Below are 18,618 nucleotides of genomic sequence, written 5' to 3'. Positions count from 1 at the left end.
ACCTACAAGAGCAATGTCCTGACTGTTCTTCTCTATGGCTCAGAATCCTGGAAAATGACATCAGCAATCGAGAGAAAGCTTGAGGTCTTTCAGAACAAGTGCCTAAGACAGATCAACATCTCCATCGATGACATCACAGGGACAGAACTGTACTAAAGTCAGTGCAAGAGTCAGGCCAGTCAAGCAGATGGAGAGGCTTGGTCATGTCTGCAGCGTGTCAGCCTGAAATAAACACCACAAGGAAAAAGAAACGGTGGGCAACCGAAAGAAACATGGCGAAGAACAGTTGAGAAAGAACTTAAAGAAAGAAAAGGGCTTACTCTCCAGACTGCCCCAGGACAACATTAGACAGAAGGACGTGGAGACGTAGCAGAGAAGACTAAGCAAGTCATTAATCTTATTAACTCCTGGCATTTTAATAGGATATCAAAATCTAAAATAGCTAACATTTTTTAATCCATAAACATTAGAAAAGCCTTTTTTGAATTGGAATAACCATAATGGCAATGTTCTGCTCTGCACTATACAAAATAAAATCACTCCAGTAACATTTCGTTTGTTTTGCTCGCTCCCACAGGGGTGGATCACTAGAAGTTGCATCAGTTTCTGCTTCGGGTCCAGCTTGTATCCCACTCCCACCGTTTGTGTTGCTTAGCGACTATACTTCAAACTCCATCCTACACCAGCCTGACAGCGAGAGACACTGCTGCCTGCAACTTCACAATCATTTATTTACTGGATATGTTTACATGCAGCCTCATAATCTCTTGATATTCAGATTGATACCTCAATCAACCTGAAAAGCCTTCGTGTAAACACTTCAGTCAAACTAACTGAGCTTGAGATTTCAAACACATTTGAAAGGGAGTAGATCTTAAATCTGTTACAAGGAAAATATTAGAAATGTAACACATCTTTATTCCGAAAGATCACATAGAAAAATAGATTTCTATTTCATGTTCTTGCAGTACATCACGCTGCAAAAATCACCCTTGCATGAGTAAGACAGCTGTTAACAAGAATTAAAGAGCTTGTCACAATGAGAATATACTCCAAAATATTTTTTGAGTATTTTTTTTTCTTCTTGTGAGCCTACCAATGTCACAGATGAGTACTCAAGTGTGGAAAACACATATATGATTAATAGTGTGGCACTAACCCGCTTGTCCGTTCTGTTACACAGACAATAAGTTCAATAACTAGCAGAAAAGAAGCAAAAACCTAGCAACTAACCACGGAGTGGATCTGGAGCAGTGGAGTGACTTGATTACAGGATTACATCTGATCATATCTAGTGCTCAGGTGAGGCCAAACTATGGGTTCGTGAAACATTCTTGCCTGTAATCTACACTCTCAGACAAGCGGTCTGGAGCAAACAGTTAGCAAACAAATCGTTCTTTTGAACTGCTTCTTTTTGATGAACTAGTTGAAAAAGTTCATCAAATCGAAGTGTCTTTCGGATGCCTGACAGTCACTCCGACTGGAAATAAGCAAAATAGTGGCGTATCTGATCCTATGATGAATGAATTGATTCAGCGCTCCAGTTCCTCCAACAGTCACCTAACTGAGTTTGACTCGGACTGAAGACCAATGAGCATGATATGTGCATGCGTGAACCAAGAGCTTGAATAAAGAGGCGTAATTAAAGTGTTTATGATTTCTCAAAGTCAGTTGATTTAGATTAGTTAATTGACTGGCTTTAGAAATGTAAAATAATCACTTTTCACATCATTATTGGGTTATTTTAAAATATAATTGCATGTGATATCATTGTGTGATTACACAAACATTGTGCCTATCAAACATGTGAGCGTACAGCACACAATTTGATCCGGCTAGACTGTTAGAATAATATCTAATGAGCTTTTATGAACCAGGTTTATTCTTTAGTATAGAGCGTGTAATCCATACAGGTGTAAAGCATTGATATAACATCTAAAAGCAATTTTGAGAACAGACCTGCACTGTTACTATGGAAACAACAGTGACAGTGATGAGAGGAAGGAGATGCTCTAACACAGTTAAAAGCAAACTCGCCCCTCAAAACTGCATCTCACACACTTGATAATAACTGCATGTCTGATGACATAGTCGCTCTGTCCTTTGAGGCCCGAGTAACTGACAGCAGGCAGGATCGCGTGCCAGAGTCACGGAGCTGTGATGGGAGTTTGGGTCTATGTGCGTGTCTGTGTCATGCGCAGCAGCAGGGTTCATCTGTGTAAGTTCAAGTCAATGGGCAGGTGTTTTAATTGGTGTGCAGGGAATTGCGTGTGACAGACTTCCCAGTGGAGCCGTGGCAAAAATAAACACAGAGCAAAGAGCCCACGAAAGAGCCTTTAGATGAATTATCAATCACAGATGAGCACAAAACTCTGAGCATCAAGATGCAGTAGAACCTTAAACTGAAAAAAATTATTAGAATCAGAGCTACTGCAAACACAACTTTAAAAAAAGTGCAATTACTGTCCGGAAAGCTCAATGCATTCACCCCGTCATAATCCAGACTGAAAAACAACCTCTTGTGTGCTCCTCAGGGATGAGTAGTATTCATTCAAGTAAAGGTGTAAACACTGATTTCATGAATAGCCTGAACCTCTAGCAACCTATTAAACAAAAGCACAATTATTTTGTACAAATTATATTTGAAAAAGTAAACTCTGCTTAACTTTGTTCAGTTCTGCAATATAAGTATACACCATTCTGGACTGAAGGGTCATATAGCTTGTGGGTCAATCTTTACTCTATTTCCTCACAGCATAACACCTGCAAACCACTGACCTGAAATAGACATGATTATGATTTCTATCGCTATCCCATTTACTGAGCAATCAAACATTCTCTATTGGACTTCATCTGAAATGCCCACTCTGTTTGCTCAGGCTCTTCCCATCATTCCACTCTGCCTCACAAAAGCCCTAAAGGATGATATCCTCACAGCTGGCTTATCTGCTCCAGAATAACATCTCATCTGACATCTGGAAGAGCCACATGGGTATGCAAACCCAAACCTGTCCCTCCACTGGGGAAAAAAAAACACCCTGTCATTCTCAATGATAGAGATGGGAACAGCAAAGAACTGAACAATTAAAGTTCTTATTGAGTTACAATTTATCTGCAGAATATCTTGCTGTTCTTTTTAAAATAATAAAAGTGAAGCGATTACATGAGTAACCGGATTCGTTCCCTTCTAATACTGGTTCACTTGACATTGTGTCAAAAGCTTATGTTATGGGGACTGTATAAAATCATGGTGTGTTATCAGCGCAGAACTGACCCAGTCTTGCAGAGCAGAGTTATTAATAAGCATAAGCTACCTCAATGTGGTAATCTACACAAGCTTTTGTGGAAGTGACAATTGCCTGCACTAAAATTGCATAAGCAGATCAGATAGTGGCAGTGAATAGAGTTTACATTATAACCTGATTGAAAATAGAGGTTTAACCTCATTGAAAGTAATGACATCTCTGGCATTTTCTATATTGTCAAATCTAAACCACTGACAGTGATATACCGGTGTCACTCAAGAAAAAAATTAACTTGACAACATTTCAATAAGACATGCTACGTTGTGAACCTCATAAGCACTAAGCAATCACAATGTGCAAACACTGCACCAAACACAGGTTACAGAAATAGAGCCACTTTAGGAGATGATGTAACCCGCTTACATAGGCAATGACAATAAGAGCCAACTTTCTAACTGTATTGAGGCCGGATGGTTTATATGAGACCGTGGTTCCTGTACAAACAAGGAGATGTTGGTCTCTTCTAATTGAAATGTTTTGAGTGCCAGACACTGCAAGAAGCTCTAAACAGTTGAGATGTCATGCTTTCCCCACACCTGTCCAGATGTGTCACACCTGGCAAAAACATGGCATCATTCCCTTCATCTGAACCACTGAACATGCCCAAACTGTGGTCTCTCGAGGAGGGATAGAGGTCCGCTCACATGAAGAACACACTTGAAACTCCAGAAAGTCACAAAATCTGGGTCCTGTAGCAAAACTGTTCAAAACCACTGTACGAAAAACAATATTGGAATATGTTGTTTGATTAAGTTGTAGTATTCAGTATCTCTCTCTCATTACATTCCATTATGAATGCGAGCTCATGTCTCTTTACTAAATAATGAACTCAGAATAAGAACCGGTTTTGATTCCCAACTCAGAAAACATTTAACAAGAGTCTGCTGGTAAGTGTCTTCTTTTCATTTTCTACTCTCTTTTGGACCACAGTCAAGACATTCTTGTTGTTGACACTGCAATCTAATTGACCTGCGTCCAGTCTGCACCTCTTCAAGTGCTAGTGCTAGTCAGCAGTAAACAAAGCAGACTTTATTCAGGCCTTTGCTAGTATCAATGGACTGAATTGACCAGAGGACACAGCAGCCCCTGCTACTCTCTCTTTGACAGTTTCTCTTTCTCTGGGAGAGGTGTGGGGACAGGTCAACTTATTTGTAACAACTGGAAATATTTAACTGGCTCTTCTCTGTACAACAATAATTCTTCGAGTTCATGTACAGTATTTACTGTCACATTTCCTATAAAACTCTACATTGTCATCATTTACCAAACCAACTTAGAAGAACTAGCAGTGACGAAAGCCAATGGTGTTGTTACCTCTCATCGGCTGCGTCTGGACCTAAAAGCTGTACACACTGCACAGATGACAGCCGACTGCAAACTAGCATGTGCATCGTAGCATCACCTACAATAGTCCCAAGCAGATCAGACAGAAATACAAACGACCATCTGAACTTCAAAGACCATTTTACAAAGACAGCATGGAGGTTTGCACTGGATAATATTAGTAAGATCAAGCCCTTTTAACAGAGCATGTCTTCATTATCATTTCTTGGCTGGACCTTTACAATAGATCCAGAGAGTAGCAGCATGACTGGTCTCTAATGAGCCCAAGAGACTCTTTATTTATCTCTACCGTCCACCAATTACAGGTTGCATCGAGTTCAAGACACTGATGCTTAATACTTTTACTCTCTCTTTAATGAGTCTAGATTCCCCCCAGAAACCTGAAGTTAGTGAATAAGCTGTCCCCCATGATACAATCACTTTCCAAACAAATTCACTGATATTCACGTTCCTTGCTGGCAAAATGATATTCCTAGCTGGACAGATGAATCCCTCCCATATTCAAGAAACAGCTGAAAACTCATCTCTTGTGTGAGAAGAAAAAAAACCTTCTATGCTTTCTTGATTTCTTAAAGCCGTCCCTGTTCTAGCCTGTACTCTTCATGACAATCTGGTTTGAAACTCTTTCTATTGTTAGATATTTGTAGTGCTCTTGCCTCCTCAACTCTTTTGTTGCACTTCTTGGAAACATTGCAGACTTACATATATTAAAAGTCTCTCTGAATAAAAGTATTTAAATAAATAAACAAATGGAAATGTGGTGAGCAGCTGGAATATTGTTTCTTTTGTCTCTGGTTTTCTCTAAATAAACTGGTTTTCTTGCAGTGTAAGGACAGTTACAGTATGTGTGGTGCCCCTGCTGCCATCTGATTTATCACAGAGGTGAAACTCTCCAAACCCACATTCACCCGCAGGCCAGAGTTGACCTGACACAGCACTACACTGCATCACTAAGAACCAATGACACTTCCACATGTGCCCATGCAAGTCACTGTGTGTGTGTTGTGTGTGGTTGTATGTATGATTACTTGCTGTAACATTTTTTCTACGCATTTCCCTAAAAGTGTTTGCATGTGTTTGTGGTTCCATTAACATTATTTTGTGTGTCAGTTTACACCTGGTAACATCTGTCTCTGATGTGGACAGTTGTAAATACAGAGTGTCCTGTACACACCACATTCAATATAACATGATGCCCATAGCACAGCACTGTCTACAGTTAAGTCTGAAATCACACATTTACACTCACATGTAGTCTATGCAGAGAATATTAAATAACTTAGCATTACAGTGGTTTCAGAAATCTTGCCTCACTTGTTCTTAAACTTTTGTTTAAATCTGTAGATGGTAGAGTTTGTATGTGCCAAGGGCCTAAAATTAACACTCACCAAGCACCAAATGAGAGTAAAAATCGTCCATTTAACAGTGTCAGTCGCCAGTTGGTGGGTAAAACTATAAATATAACATATACAATATAATAATGCAATGAAGCGAAAACAACAGCCCATTTTTAAAGAGTTTCACTGTTTCTGAAGCAGATAAAATAATCTTATCCGAAGACAAGATCATGTGATTGGTTAGCCGTTCTGTCATAAGCGACAAGAGCGAATCAAAAATTGGATCCAAATGGACTGATAAGGTCAGAGCAGTGTGATAGCCAGCTTGTCCCTAGACACGGTTCTTATAACTTTTACCCGAAAAGATATTGCTGCTTCATTTCTGAAGATTACTGTTTCTCTTCTTTATCTTCTGGCGACACATACCTGGGGTTACGCTGCAGATGTTTTTTGGTTTAAAGGTTGCTCGTTCAGCTGTAATGTACACAGACGCTGAGCCGCTTCAGACAGTGCAGCAGTAGCAATTCAATGCACGGAAACACACACAATTATGTCAAAATGTGTGGTTTTAGCAAGTAACTTTGTAACTATAGTTTTAAATGAGTTATAAAGTCTTAAATGAATGTAAAAGGTTATGAGAAAATATGCGTTGTGTTCATCAGGTTTTAAAGTAAAAGTCTATCATTGATGCAAATCAAAAAACAAAAGAAAAAGAGAAATCACGTGACTGCTCTAGTCGCTGGTTAACTTTTGTAGCTTGAATAAAGATTAATTTGTATGGTTTATGCATATACAACATTGTTTATGTGAAGATTGTTTCAAAATCACTTAATATTTCAGAGACTAATAAATGTAAAAAATAATGGCTTTCAATAATACTGTAAAGTTGAATGGCTATAATTAATATGTAAAATTGAGGGAAAATGTATTTAATAGAAAAACCAGTAGCAGTATTGGAAACAATACTTCAATTAATAATATACTTGGAAATTCATGGACGGTAAAAAAAATGTACTTTTGGCCAGTACATTTTACCACGTCCCAGGTCAGTGGCAGGTGTGGCAAAAAGTTCGTTTTAGGCCCTGTATGTGCCTTTTTCTCTTGTGTAAATGAGTACAGCAATACATGTATCTTTACATTTATAATAATAATAGAATGCACTTTTTGTATTTTCCATAAAATACTATTTAAAATAGAGAAAAGTTCCACTTACAATGTGTAGTTTGAGATAGTCACCTAACCCCGAGGAGCTGTTCACTCGCACCAGTAGAGCTTCCTTCAGATGAGTACTGAACCCCATCGCCAGCCGATCGGCTCGTGTGCTTGGACGGTCGTTCGGTGGCCATGTGTATGTGATCAGACCACCGTCTCTCCCAAATATATATGTGGTGCCTGCTGCAAGAGACACAGATGAGCAAACAAGCAGAAAGAGTTCAGTCACTTTATGAACAGTTAAAAAATCATATATATATATATATATATATATATATATATATATATATATATATATATATATATATAAGATGACAGACATTCAGACGGTGCTGACTCCACTCTCCAACATCAATTCCAGCACACAGACTGGAGTGAGGCCACCACAAACTCTCAGATTAACACTGACATTTACACCAACTCTGTCCTGGAGCATATCAACAGATGTGTGGGTAGAGTGACCACACACACAAATTATTATTATTTTTTCCCCCAATCAGAAGCCCTGGATGAACAGAGAGGTTCGCTTCCTGCTCAAAGCAAGAGATGCAGGCTTCAGGTCTGGAGTCCGGGAGGCTTACAGCTCAACCAGAGCCAACCTGAGGAAGGGTATCTGCCAGGCCAAACTCACACATAAACAGAAGATTGAAGAACACTTTAATTCTTCAGACCCCGGCGTATGTGGCAAGGCATACAAACTATCACAGACTACAAACCACCTAACTCTGTGCCCCCCTCCAGCTCTACATCCTTCCCAGACGAGCTCAATCACTTTTATGCTCATTTTGATCAAAATAATAAGGAGATCTCACTCAAAGCTGAGCATCAACCCAGTGAACTGCCTCTCACACTCTGCACATCAGATGTTTACCGTACTCTGCTAAGGTGAATGGACGGAAAGCAGCTGGCCCTGACGGAATACCTGATCATGTGCTTAAAGCCTGTGCAGAGCAGCTGGCTGAGGTCTTTACGGATATATATATATATATATATATATATATATATATATATATATATATATATATATATATATATATACTCCCCTCCAAAAATATTGGAACAGTGAGGCCAATTCCTTATTTTTTCTGTAGAATGAAAATATTTAGTCTTGACATGAAAAGAAGAATATGAGACAAGAAGTCAACATTTCAGCATTTATTTCCAGGTATTCACATCTAGACAACACAACTTAGAAGATAGTGCCTTTTGTTTGAACCCATCCATTGCTCATGTGACCAAAAGTATTGGAACAGATTCACTTAAACTGGATTAAAGTGAATAAGACTTCATATTTAGTAATAATTTTGGGGGGTTACTCTCTTCAGTCTCTTCTTTAGCAGGTAAAGTGCATTCTTTATAGGGTTTAAGTCTGTAGATTGACTTGGGCAAGCCAAAACCTTCCACTTCTTGTCCCTGATGAACTCATGAATTGCGTTAGCACTATGTTTTGGGTAATTATTTTGCTGCATGATGAAGAATCTTCCAATCAGTCTGGTTGCATCTTTCTGTAAATTAGCAGACACAATTCTCTGTAGACTTCTGAGTTCCTTTTGCTCCTACTGTTAAGTTTTACATCTTCAATTAAGATTAATGAGCCCATCCCAGAGGAAGTGACGCAAGCCCAAGCCATGACATTACATTATTGTTTCGGATGAGCTTGTATTTTTAGGACCATGAGTGGATCCTTTTTTTCTTTCTTTCTCAAAACTTTAGCCTTTCCATCACTTTGGTAAAGGTTAGTCTTTGTCTCATCAGTCCATTAAACTTTGTTCAGAATTTTTGAGGCTCGTCTCCTATTCTTCTTGCTAATGAGTGGTTTGCATCTTCTGGTGTACCTTCTGTACCTTTGTTCATGAAGTCTTCTGTGAAAAGTAGACTGTGATACCTTCCCTCCTGCCCTCTGGAGCTTGTTGCTGATGTCACCAACAGTATATACAAACAAACAAACAAACAAAATAAAAATTATTCTGTATGATTTATAAGTCTATTCCCTCAAGGGGACCAAATATGTCCCCACAGTATTACTATAATTATGGGGTCCCCATAATGTAGGGAATGCCAGTATTCTCTCTCTCTCCCACAGACATTTCATTAGGAAACAGTGCATGTTCTGTTATTCAGAAAAACCTTTCAGCATCAGTTACGCTGCTTTTCTTACTCTTTCATTCTATGTGATTAAATCATTTTAAGATTAAATATACATTTTATAGTAATTAAATATTATATATAATTATATAATATATATAACTATTATTCTAACCCTCTATGGGTCATCAACTGGTCTGGGGTTCCTCAGAGATCAGGTCTTGGACCCCTCCTCTTCTCCACATACACTACATCACAGGGACTCATCATACAGGCACATGGTTTCTCATACCATTGCTGTGCTGATGATAAAGAGCTCTATCTCTCATTTTAACCAGATGTTCCAATGGTAGCTGAACGGATATGAGGCTGGCTTCTTGTCCAGGCCCTTGTCATTTCTATATGCTGAACTACTGCTATGGTCTTCTGTTATGGTCATACCTTTACAAATGATTCAGAATGCAGCGGTCCTTAACGAGTCCAAAAGATCCCATGTCACACCTCTCTTTATCTCCCTGCAATGGCTTCCGGTTACTGCTTGCATCAAGTTCAAGACATTGATTCTTGCATATAGAACAGGCTCAGCACCCACCTACGTGGATTCACTCTTACAAATCTACATCCCCTTCAGAAGCCTGAGATCCGCTAGTGAGCGATGCCTTGTGGTACCATCACAGAGGGGCACAAAATCACTTTCCTGAATTTTTCTTTTTTTTTTACCGATTCTGGCTGGGGGAATGATCTGCCAACCCCTATCCGGAATGATGAATCCATGGCATTTTTCAAGCGACAGCTGAAAACACACCTCTTTCATCAATATCTAACTTCATTCTATATAGGGCTGGGTAAAAATATTGATTCATCAATGCATTGCAATTATTTGTTTCTAAATTCAATATCGATTTATTAAATCCTATGAATCGATTCAGCCTACCGGCCAGTGGTGGCTCTATGGGCAATACTCTAGTGAGAGTGTTCAGCGTTGTACAAGACACACTTTGCCAAAACAGCAAGATGGCAGACTGCATCTGCACTCCAATCAAGCCTGCATCACCAACGTTAAAAGCCGACGTTTGGGCTCATTTTGGATTCCACTGTAAGCCAGGAACAAATGAAGAGGTGGATAAAACCAAAGTGGTCTGTAAGCATTGGCACACCATTCTTAAATATTGTAAGAACACAACTAACTTGTGCAACCACGTAGCTCGACACCATGCAGATCTAATGCAACAAAAACAATCAAGCGTGGCTAAGCCGGATGATTCTAAACAGACACAACTCGACAAAGCCTTTCACTGCAAATTTCCTTCAGGCTCCGTTCGTGCACAGAAGATAACAGGATCTGTGGCCATCTACATCTGTAAAGACTTAGGCCCATATAGTGTTGTTGAAAACATGGGCTTTAAATACATGGTTAACACACTTGAGCCACGGTACACCATACACACACGTAAGAAGTGGCCATGCCAAAACTTTTACATGGAGGTTAAGACGGAGGTTTGTGAGTCCTTAATTTCAGCGGAAAAAGTGTCACTTACCTGCGATGGCTGGACCTCCAGAGCGACCGACCTGTACGTAACCATCACGTCTCATTCTATTTCAACTGATTGGGTCCTTGTGTCAAACATCCTGCAGACCAGAGCGCTCTTTCAAAGCCACACAGGGAGCAATATTGCTAAATTGCTCACTGAGGCAATGATTGAATGGGGCTTGAATGGGATGAAAGTGCCAGCAATTGTAACGCAGCTAACATGCTACAAGCCGTTGGACTGACAGAGACATTGCACATTGGCTGTTTTGCATGTCCTAAACTTGGCATCACAGGCTGCTCTCAAGTTGCATGCAGTATCAAGTCTTCTAGACAGACTTAGGCGGATCTCCGCATTTTTCCACCAGAGCACCGTAGCCAGCGCATTTGACATGGTGGAAAGATTTTTAGAACAGCAAGCTGCTATCTCTGCTGTACTACTTGCCCCTGAGATAAGAAAGAAAGAAACAGATCTGAGCTCCCTTACAGAGGCAGACAAACAGCAGCAGAGGCTGTTGCACTGGCTCTGAAGCCACTGAAGAAAGCCACCTTAGTCATATCTCAAGAAGGAACCCCAAGTCTCTCTGTCATTACCCCTCTGAGAGCAAGACTTCTGGAAGAGATGCATCCGGTCCCGAGTGATCCTGTGATGGTGAAGGAGATGAAACCTGCTGTGCATCAGGATCTCCAGAAAAAGTATTATATTTTGTATTATACTAGTTTCATAATGATAATTTTTATATATTTTGTTTGTAATAGAAATGTATTATATTTATTTTAAGGTACATAGGCTTAAAGGAACAACTCTACTTAGCTTCTGCCCTGGACCCACGCTTTAAGGTCCTGTCTTTCTTAACTGATGATAAGCGTGAGGAAGTCTTCACCCAACTCACTTATAACACTAAGACACTGGCAACTGAAAAAAGCTCAGTAAGTACTGTAAAGTGTGAATTAAAACAGTATGTATTTTTATTATTAATGATACACTGCAATTATGAATTTAAAACTAACTATATTGTTATACACACTATTTCGAAAAGAGTGATAACTATTTACAATACAATTCCTTTGTTTTCTCAACAGAGTGGACCAATAAATGCAGAGGCCAAGCTGAACCAGCTGAGGACTCTGGACCCCCATCCAAGAAGAAAAGAGACTCTTGTGCATTGGCAGATCTCCTTGGGCAAACATATACTCCAGAAGCAGACTCCATAAAAACAAGAGATGATGCAGTAGATTTATAGATGCTATATTTGATTTGGTAGTCAAACATCAAAAACTTGACACTAAGTTGGATGCAATTTCACTGTCTGAAAACCATGTCTTAGTGATTCAAAAGCATTAAAATAACTTTAACATTGTATTTCATTTTGGAATTTCAAATCTATTATCTTAGCACAAGTGAAAGTCAACAAGACTCTTCTTTTTCGGTGCTCCCCACACGCAAGCAGATGTTGACAAGTGCACTCATCAGTGGAGCATCGCTGCCTGTCAGTATAGTGTTGACAATAGATATTGACATCTTTCTTGACCTCTTGTTGCTGTAGAGATCTTTTAAACTGGCATACAATAATGTACCCAAATCCCTAACACCCCCACAACAATCTATTCTTCATCACTGCTCTTATTCTCATTGCTTCTATCCTCCTTTGTCCTCAACAACTTAGTTTATTACTACAACCTGATTTTCTGAAGTACTCAATACCTTCTGAAATAAGTACAGATCTTCCAAGTGTGTGTATATATATATATATATATATATATATATATATATATATATATATATATATATATATATATATATATATATATATAAATATATATATATATATATATAAGTATTATTAGTAGTAGTATTATTATTAAGGCCAGAGTGTGATTCAGCTGTTCCTATATTTTTCTTAAATTTAGAATATGAAAAGTGAACTATAATTTGTTTGTGAAACCATTCATATACAGCTTTCTCACACAGATTTATCCAAGCGCATATGCTTAGTGAATGAACCTATTATGTCACAGACGTAATCATTTGTAACATTAGATATGCAGAAGGCAGATCATACAGTTCTTATAGCTGAAATAAAACAATTATACTAGCATTTTGAATATTTTTCTAAAAGTTTCTCATCCACACTGAAAATTGGAAAATTATTGAAAAAAAATGCTAATTTAACATTACTGCAGATGTTAAAGTTCACTGAGATGATACAGATGGTAGAAACATTATAAAGTTCTCAAGCTATTCTTATGGCATTTTATTTAGCAAAATATCACTTGCCCAGGTCACACTTAGTGACCATTATATATGTGGTCTAAAACACAACTGCCCTTTTAGTGCAGAACAACAATTTCAAGTACATTTTCTGTAATCTTTGCAGGACGAGTGTACAAAATGACAGCAACAGTGCTAAAGTGAATAACAAGCACAATATTGGTATAAATATAGATATCGACATATGTATCATAGATGAATTTATCCACTTGGTAGAGCATCTTCAAACAGTTACACTTTCACAGGATAAGATAAGATTAGATAAGATAAGATAAGATAAGATAAGATAAGATAAGATAAGATAAGATAAGCTTTACTGTCCCAAAGGAAATTTGTTTTAGACACACAGTATAGCTGCTGCTTAACACAATAACATGCTAAATACATATAATAAAAAGAAAGGCCATCACTGCCCTGCTCACAATATACTTTATACATAATATACAAACTAAATTGCACTCTACCCAGTGTTCAACACACCCTTGGTCAACATAAACATGTTGTTACACACACTAGATGGGTGAGAGAGAGAAAAAATAAAACAAATCACTCTCTCAGTCTGGACAGAAGGCCAAAACTCAGAGAAAAAGATGTGTTTTCAAATGTATCTGGATTAGTGTTAGACATAGCCTACGTAATCATGTTGAAAATGATTATGTTGGCGGAAACTGAGTCATCAGCATCCCAAAGTGTAGTGAATCAGAGTCTTTGCGAGTGCCTGAATTCATGTACACAATATATTGATTCATTAACTAGGGAGCTGATTAAAAGCAGATATCCCTTTCCCCTGACATGTGACTTACTTGTAGTTCCTCCTTTAGCAGCAACAGCTGCTGCCAAATGTTTTATATAGCTGATGAATTTTGAGCCATTTCCTCTCTACAATTCTGTTTAAAATTTGGTGGTACACCCAATTATTTAGCAATGCCTTCACCAGCTTATTTCACGTAACCATACATCCACTTTTCCCCAGACATGTCCTGGTCGGGATTTCTAAATTACCTAAAATGGTTTTGATATTCCTTTGCTATTGCTTTCATACCTGCTTAAGGTAATAACTGCTAAACAGGTTGACCAGTAATGTGCAGGCACTGAACATAATCAACCAATCATGGCATGCGAGGAAGCAGAATCTACAGAGAATGATCATACATACAATAAATGAGACCTGTAGAGAGCACATCAATAGGAAAATAAAGCCAAAACTGGGACATGTTAGGCAATTTAGAAATCCCTAGCAGGACACGTCTGGAAAAAAAAGTTGATGTATCATCATAGTAGCTTTGTACATCTCTAAAAATGCATTGTCTAAGGTCATGTATACGTTTTTTGTAATCCAAGAATTGCTGACACTAATCAAACTTTCTTGATAGAACAGCATCTATGCTATGTGTGCCTTTATTGCAAGGGCAGAATACTTGTGCAACCTACACTTCTAATCTTTTCTCCTTCACTGAAACATCTGACTCCAGTTAGCTTTTGGACATCTTCAATGACAGTTTTAAAAGTGAAACTACTTCTGTGTTTTTAGTTACATTGTGTTTGTGTATATTTTTACTTTGACTTATATTGGATCACATTTACATTTATTCACAAGTAAATGATGTAGAAATCCAGACAATTCCAAAGAGTTCTTTCTTTTTTTTGCATCTGTGCATTAGTAAATGTAGCTTGTAGTAAGTGTAGAGGCATCTTGTGGACTGGGCTCTAGCCTCTGAAATAGTGTTTAACAGACACCCTGGGAGGCTTGCAGACTCTGGTTAAGCAGCCAAAGATGCAGAGCCCACAGATCGGGCTGTGGGTGCCATATTGTCCTGTTCACTTGAGAAAGGAGATCCCGTCTCAGTGGAATGGGCAAAGGAGCTGCTACAAGCAGCCAATATGCTCTGACAACCAACCCTGTTCCCTGATTTGCCTGATTATTTTATTGCTGGAGACTGCATTTCTGGCTGGCCAGAGCACATTCTGGTGTGACTGTTGCTCTCAATCGGGCCGAGTCGAGATCTGCTCCCAGGAACAATATTTGTTGGCTGGGGAACAGCGTGCTCTTAGCAAAATTGACCCTGAATCCCAGGCACTCTAAGTGGTTGAGAAGGAGGGTCCTGTGAGATATCAGTTCTGCCTCCGACTGGGCCAAAATGAGCCAGTCATTGAGGTAGTTGAGAATGCGTATTCCCATCTAGCTCAGCCTTGTCCATGCACTTCATAAAAGTGTGGGGAACCAGAGACAGTCCAAACGGAAGGGCTGTATATTGATAAGCCACTCACTCAAAGACGAATCTCAAGAATTGTCTGTGATGGGGGGCAATCTGGATGTGAAAATATGCATCTTTCAGATCCAGAGAAGAGAGCCAGTCCTCAGCATAGTCATCCTGAATGACCTCTCCATGAGGGTACATTTGAGGTATCTGAGATTGAGGATGGGCCGGAGGACGATGGTTGGAGGAATCATCAAACAGCTCCTTTTGCCAATAGATTCATCACCTCTGAGCGGCGGGAACGGTTGGTGCAGGTATCGCAGGCTGCTGAGTTGATGTAGGCTTAGGGCGACTGGGAGCAGTAGATGAGCTGAAGTGCTTCGGCAGGAGTGTCTCATGGCCTCAGACGACTTTTGTGTCTCTGTGAAGCACTCCGCAAAACCTTCAACCACAGGTCTGAAGAGGCCAGTAGGGGAGATTGGGGTGTCAAGGAAGGGTACCCTGTCGGCATCCTTGATCTCCGTCAAGGTGAGCCAGAAGTGGCACTCAAGCACCACAAGGCTAGCCATGGATCTCCCCGATTACTTGGGTGGTGGTCTTGGTAGCGCAGAAAAGCCAAGTCTGTTGCACTCCTCAGCTCCCTGAGCTTCATCGTCCATATGTAACGGAGGCCAGCGAGTAGTGCTCAAGAGATGCACTAGCGACAGACGCTAGTGGCTGTAGCCATTTAGCCTCCTTGTTAGTGCGTCCGCCTCCCATGCCGGAGACCCGGTGTTCGAGCCCTGCTCGGAGTGTCAGAGAGGACACGGGTGAGAGGGGTTATATTGGTGCCGTGACCCTTAGGGGGGTGAGTGTAACAGAGGCCAGCGAGTAGTGCTGTGCAGGTAAACCCCACTCCCCGATCTCAAGAGACGCACTAGCAACAGCCGCTAGTGGCTGTAGCCATTTAGCCTCCTTGTTAGTGCGTCCGCCTCCCATGCCGGAGACCCTGGTTCGAGCCCTGCTCGGAGCGTCAGAGAGGACCCAGATGAGAGGGGTTACACATACAGGAAAGGAGTTTTGCCTGAAAGACCTGGAGGATTGCCATAGAATTGAGTGCTGAGGCGGCCTGTCCAGCCGAGGAGTACTCACATCCAGCGAGAGCTGAAGTGATCCTACACAGTTTGGACGGGTGGGTGGCCTTTGCTTTCCAGCTGATGGGAAGGGGTGGGCAAAGATGCAGGGCCATTGACTCATCCAGGGGAGGCAGCTTCTTGTATCCCTTTTCTTTGGCGGCGTTGACCAAAGTGAGGGTGGATGAAGCGGAAGTACGAGTTAGAATAGCAGAGTATGGGTGCGCCACAACCTGGTGAGATCGTCGTGGACCTTGGGGAAGAACGGAGAACAAAGCTGGTGAGGGGCCTGCTGTCATTGGGCAGTTTGTTGTCACTTCCCCCAAACAAGACCAGATCATCTGCACTGGCAGAGGGACACTGGTCAGGCTGAGTGAAGAGCATGGGGGAAACCTCTCTGTGTTGTGAGAGCGAGGCACATGGGATCTGAGCCGACGCGAGCTCGCTCACGTCCGAGTGAGGGAATCTTCTGCCCTGTCTGATGTTCTGGTAGGAAACGCACTAGCTGTGGCCGTCATCAGTGTGCAGGGGAGACAACGGTAATTTGCTCTTTTAGAAAATCTATTTTAGAATGTCGCCGGATAGCGGCAGGGGAACCATTGGTTCATTTTTAATTCACTGCACGAGTCAATGGCCATGCAGATACACTGTGTGACTGATAAAAAAGGCTTCAGGTTAGGAGAAAAATGACTTTTCCCATAGCGTCTTGAGCAGACACATTAAGAGTGACGTATCGATAGGGAACTAAATTATAGCTACCTAACCTCCACAAAAAATGAGCACACATCAAAGGAAATATGTTGATTTGAAAGAGATGTATTTGATATTTATGCTACTAGAGTCATAAATTTGAGTCAGTTTTGTGGGTGTTTTTGACATTTGTATATATTATCAGTGTTTGCCAGCAGTGGTGAAAGCTTGCAGACATGTGTTGAAGAGACAGGGGGTGGGGTGAATCCCCCACAATCCTATTAGTGTGGATTAGAGCGCGGCTTCCTCACGCACCGCTACACCGCTGCAAGGTGCTGGATTTTGCATCAGCAGAAAAAAAGAGCAGTGACATTGCTGACTACTTCTTACAGGTATTTTGAGCCCCTTTTTGCCATTAGATAATGCTGTCTCACCAAGATCGGCTTATTTATAGCTTGTAAAACCTACTGTTTCTAGCTGTGTTATAGCACCTCCCATTCTGCATGTCTTCTGAAGGATCCAAACATTAGAAACAAGTGGTAACTTTATTACATTTTTTAACAATGTATTTAAATCTGACTCTCACCGTTTAAGTGGCACATTTCAGCTCCACTTATTTTATGCATGTCTCAATGTAATGCAAAAGGCTTGAAGGAGTATAAGCAAATAAACTTAGACTGAAAACGAGAATGTGATCATGTGATTTTAAAGTCGAATATATTAGCCATTCATGACATTGGATATTCACAGAGAAGTTTATAAAGCACAGCAGCAAAAACAACCGGTTGAATTCTAAGGCACAAGACAATTGCTGACACTAATAACCGGCTTAATCTCCTCAAGAAACTCAATCAGTATTATCTCACCCATCCTACATGGCTCACCAGAGCACAGCTGCTGATTTTATTCTGTTTCAGTCATATTACTGTTCGCCTTCCTTATATCACAACTCCCCAGCACAGACAGATGCACATAATGATGTTTATTGCTTTGGGAAATGGCATCTTTGTTCCTGGAACATTTCCACTGCATTGTCAAGCTTATTCAAAACAACAGCAGGATGCACTCGATAGTGACCCAAAGCAGATATTAGGCACCCAGCGTCTACAAGATAATGGTACACATCTGGATAAATGGCTTCAGGCAAACATTTGATGTCCTTGAAGAAACCTTGTTGGCTTATTTAAAGAGCCAGTATGCTTTATTGTTCACGTATATCTTTGTAGTTAGACTAAGAAAGAATGCACTTCTCAATTTGTTTTGACAGTTGTGGGATATAACAATCAGAAGTGCTTCAGGACCAGGCATGCACAGTGGAGTTGTAATTCTTTTCTTATTGTTTACTTCCTTGAAAGGGACTATATTTAGAGTTTTTTTTTTTTTTTTTTTTTTATGAATGAGGTTTTCTCTGCTGTTAGAATCAGAAAATGTATTTGCTTTGTATAATCACAGAACATACATCCTTTTTTACAATGTTTTTTCGTTACTGTTTTGTGTGTTTTCTTTATATATGTTATTTTGATTATACTACTAGC

The 18,618-nt window shown here is 40.1% G+C and overlaps 1 protein-coding gene and 1 long non-coding RNA gene across 10 annotated transcripts in view; one reads left to right on the top strand and one right to left on the bottom strand.

The window, feature by feature from the left end:
* Positions 1–18,618, bottom strand: part of LOC113057425 (neurexin-1a-like) — a 129,973-nt gene that overhangs the window by 20,881 nt on the left and 90,474 nt on the right. For all 9 annotated transcript variants that reach the window (XM_026224832.1, XM_026224836.1, XM_026224835.1 and 6 more), the window contains one exon: positions 7,200–7,381. In XM_026224832.1, coding sequence (XP_026080617.1) covers positions 7,200–7,381 — 182 coding nt within the window. The remainder of the gene's footprint in view (positions 1–7,199; positions 7,382–18,618) is intronic.
* LOC113057452 (uncharacterized) lies at positions 9,768–12,019 on the top strand. Its single transcript, XR_003277820.1, has 3 exons — positions 9,768–11,507; positions 11,594–11,741; positions 11,895–12,019. It is a non-coding gene; the product is annotated as an uncharacterized LOC113057452 (long non-coding RNA).

The sequence above is a fragment of the Carassius auratus genome, chromosome 38 (genome assembly GCF_003368295.1).
Source record: "Carassius auratus strain Wakin chromosome 38, ASM336829v1, whole genome shotgun sequence".
NCBI classification, from domain to species: domain Eukaryota; kingdom Metazoa; phylum Chordata; class Actinopteri; order Cypriniformes; family Cyprinidae; genus Carassius; species Carassius auratus.
The sequence above is the reverse complement of the archived record's forward strand: the minus strand, read 5'-3'. Positions and strand labels throughout refer to the sequence as shown.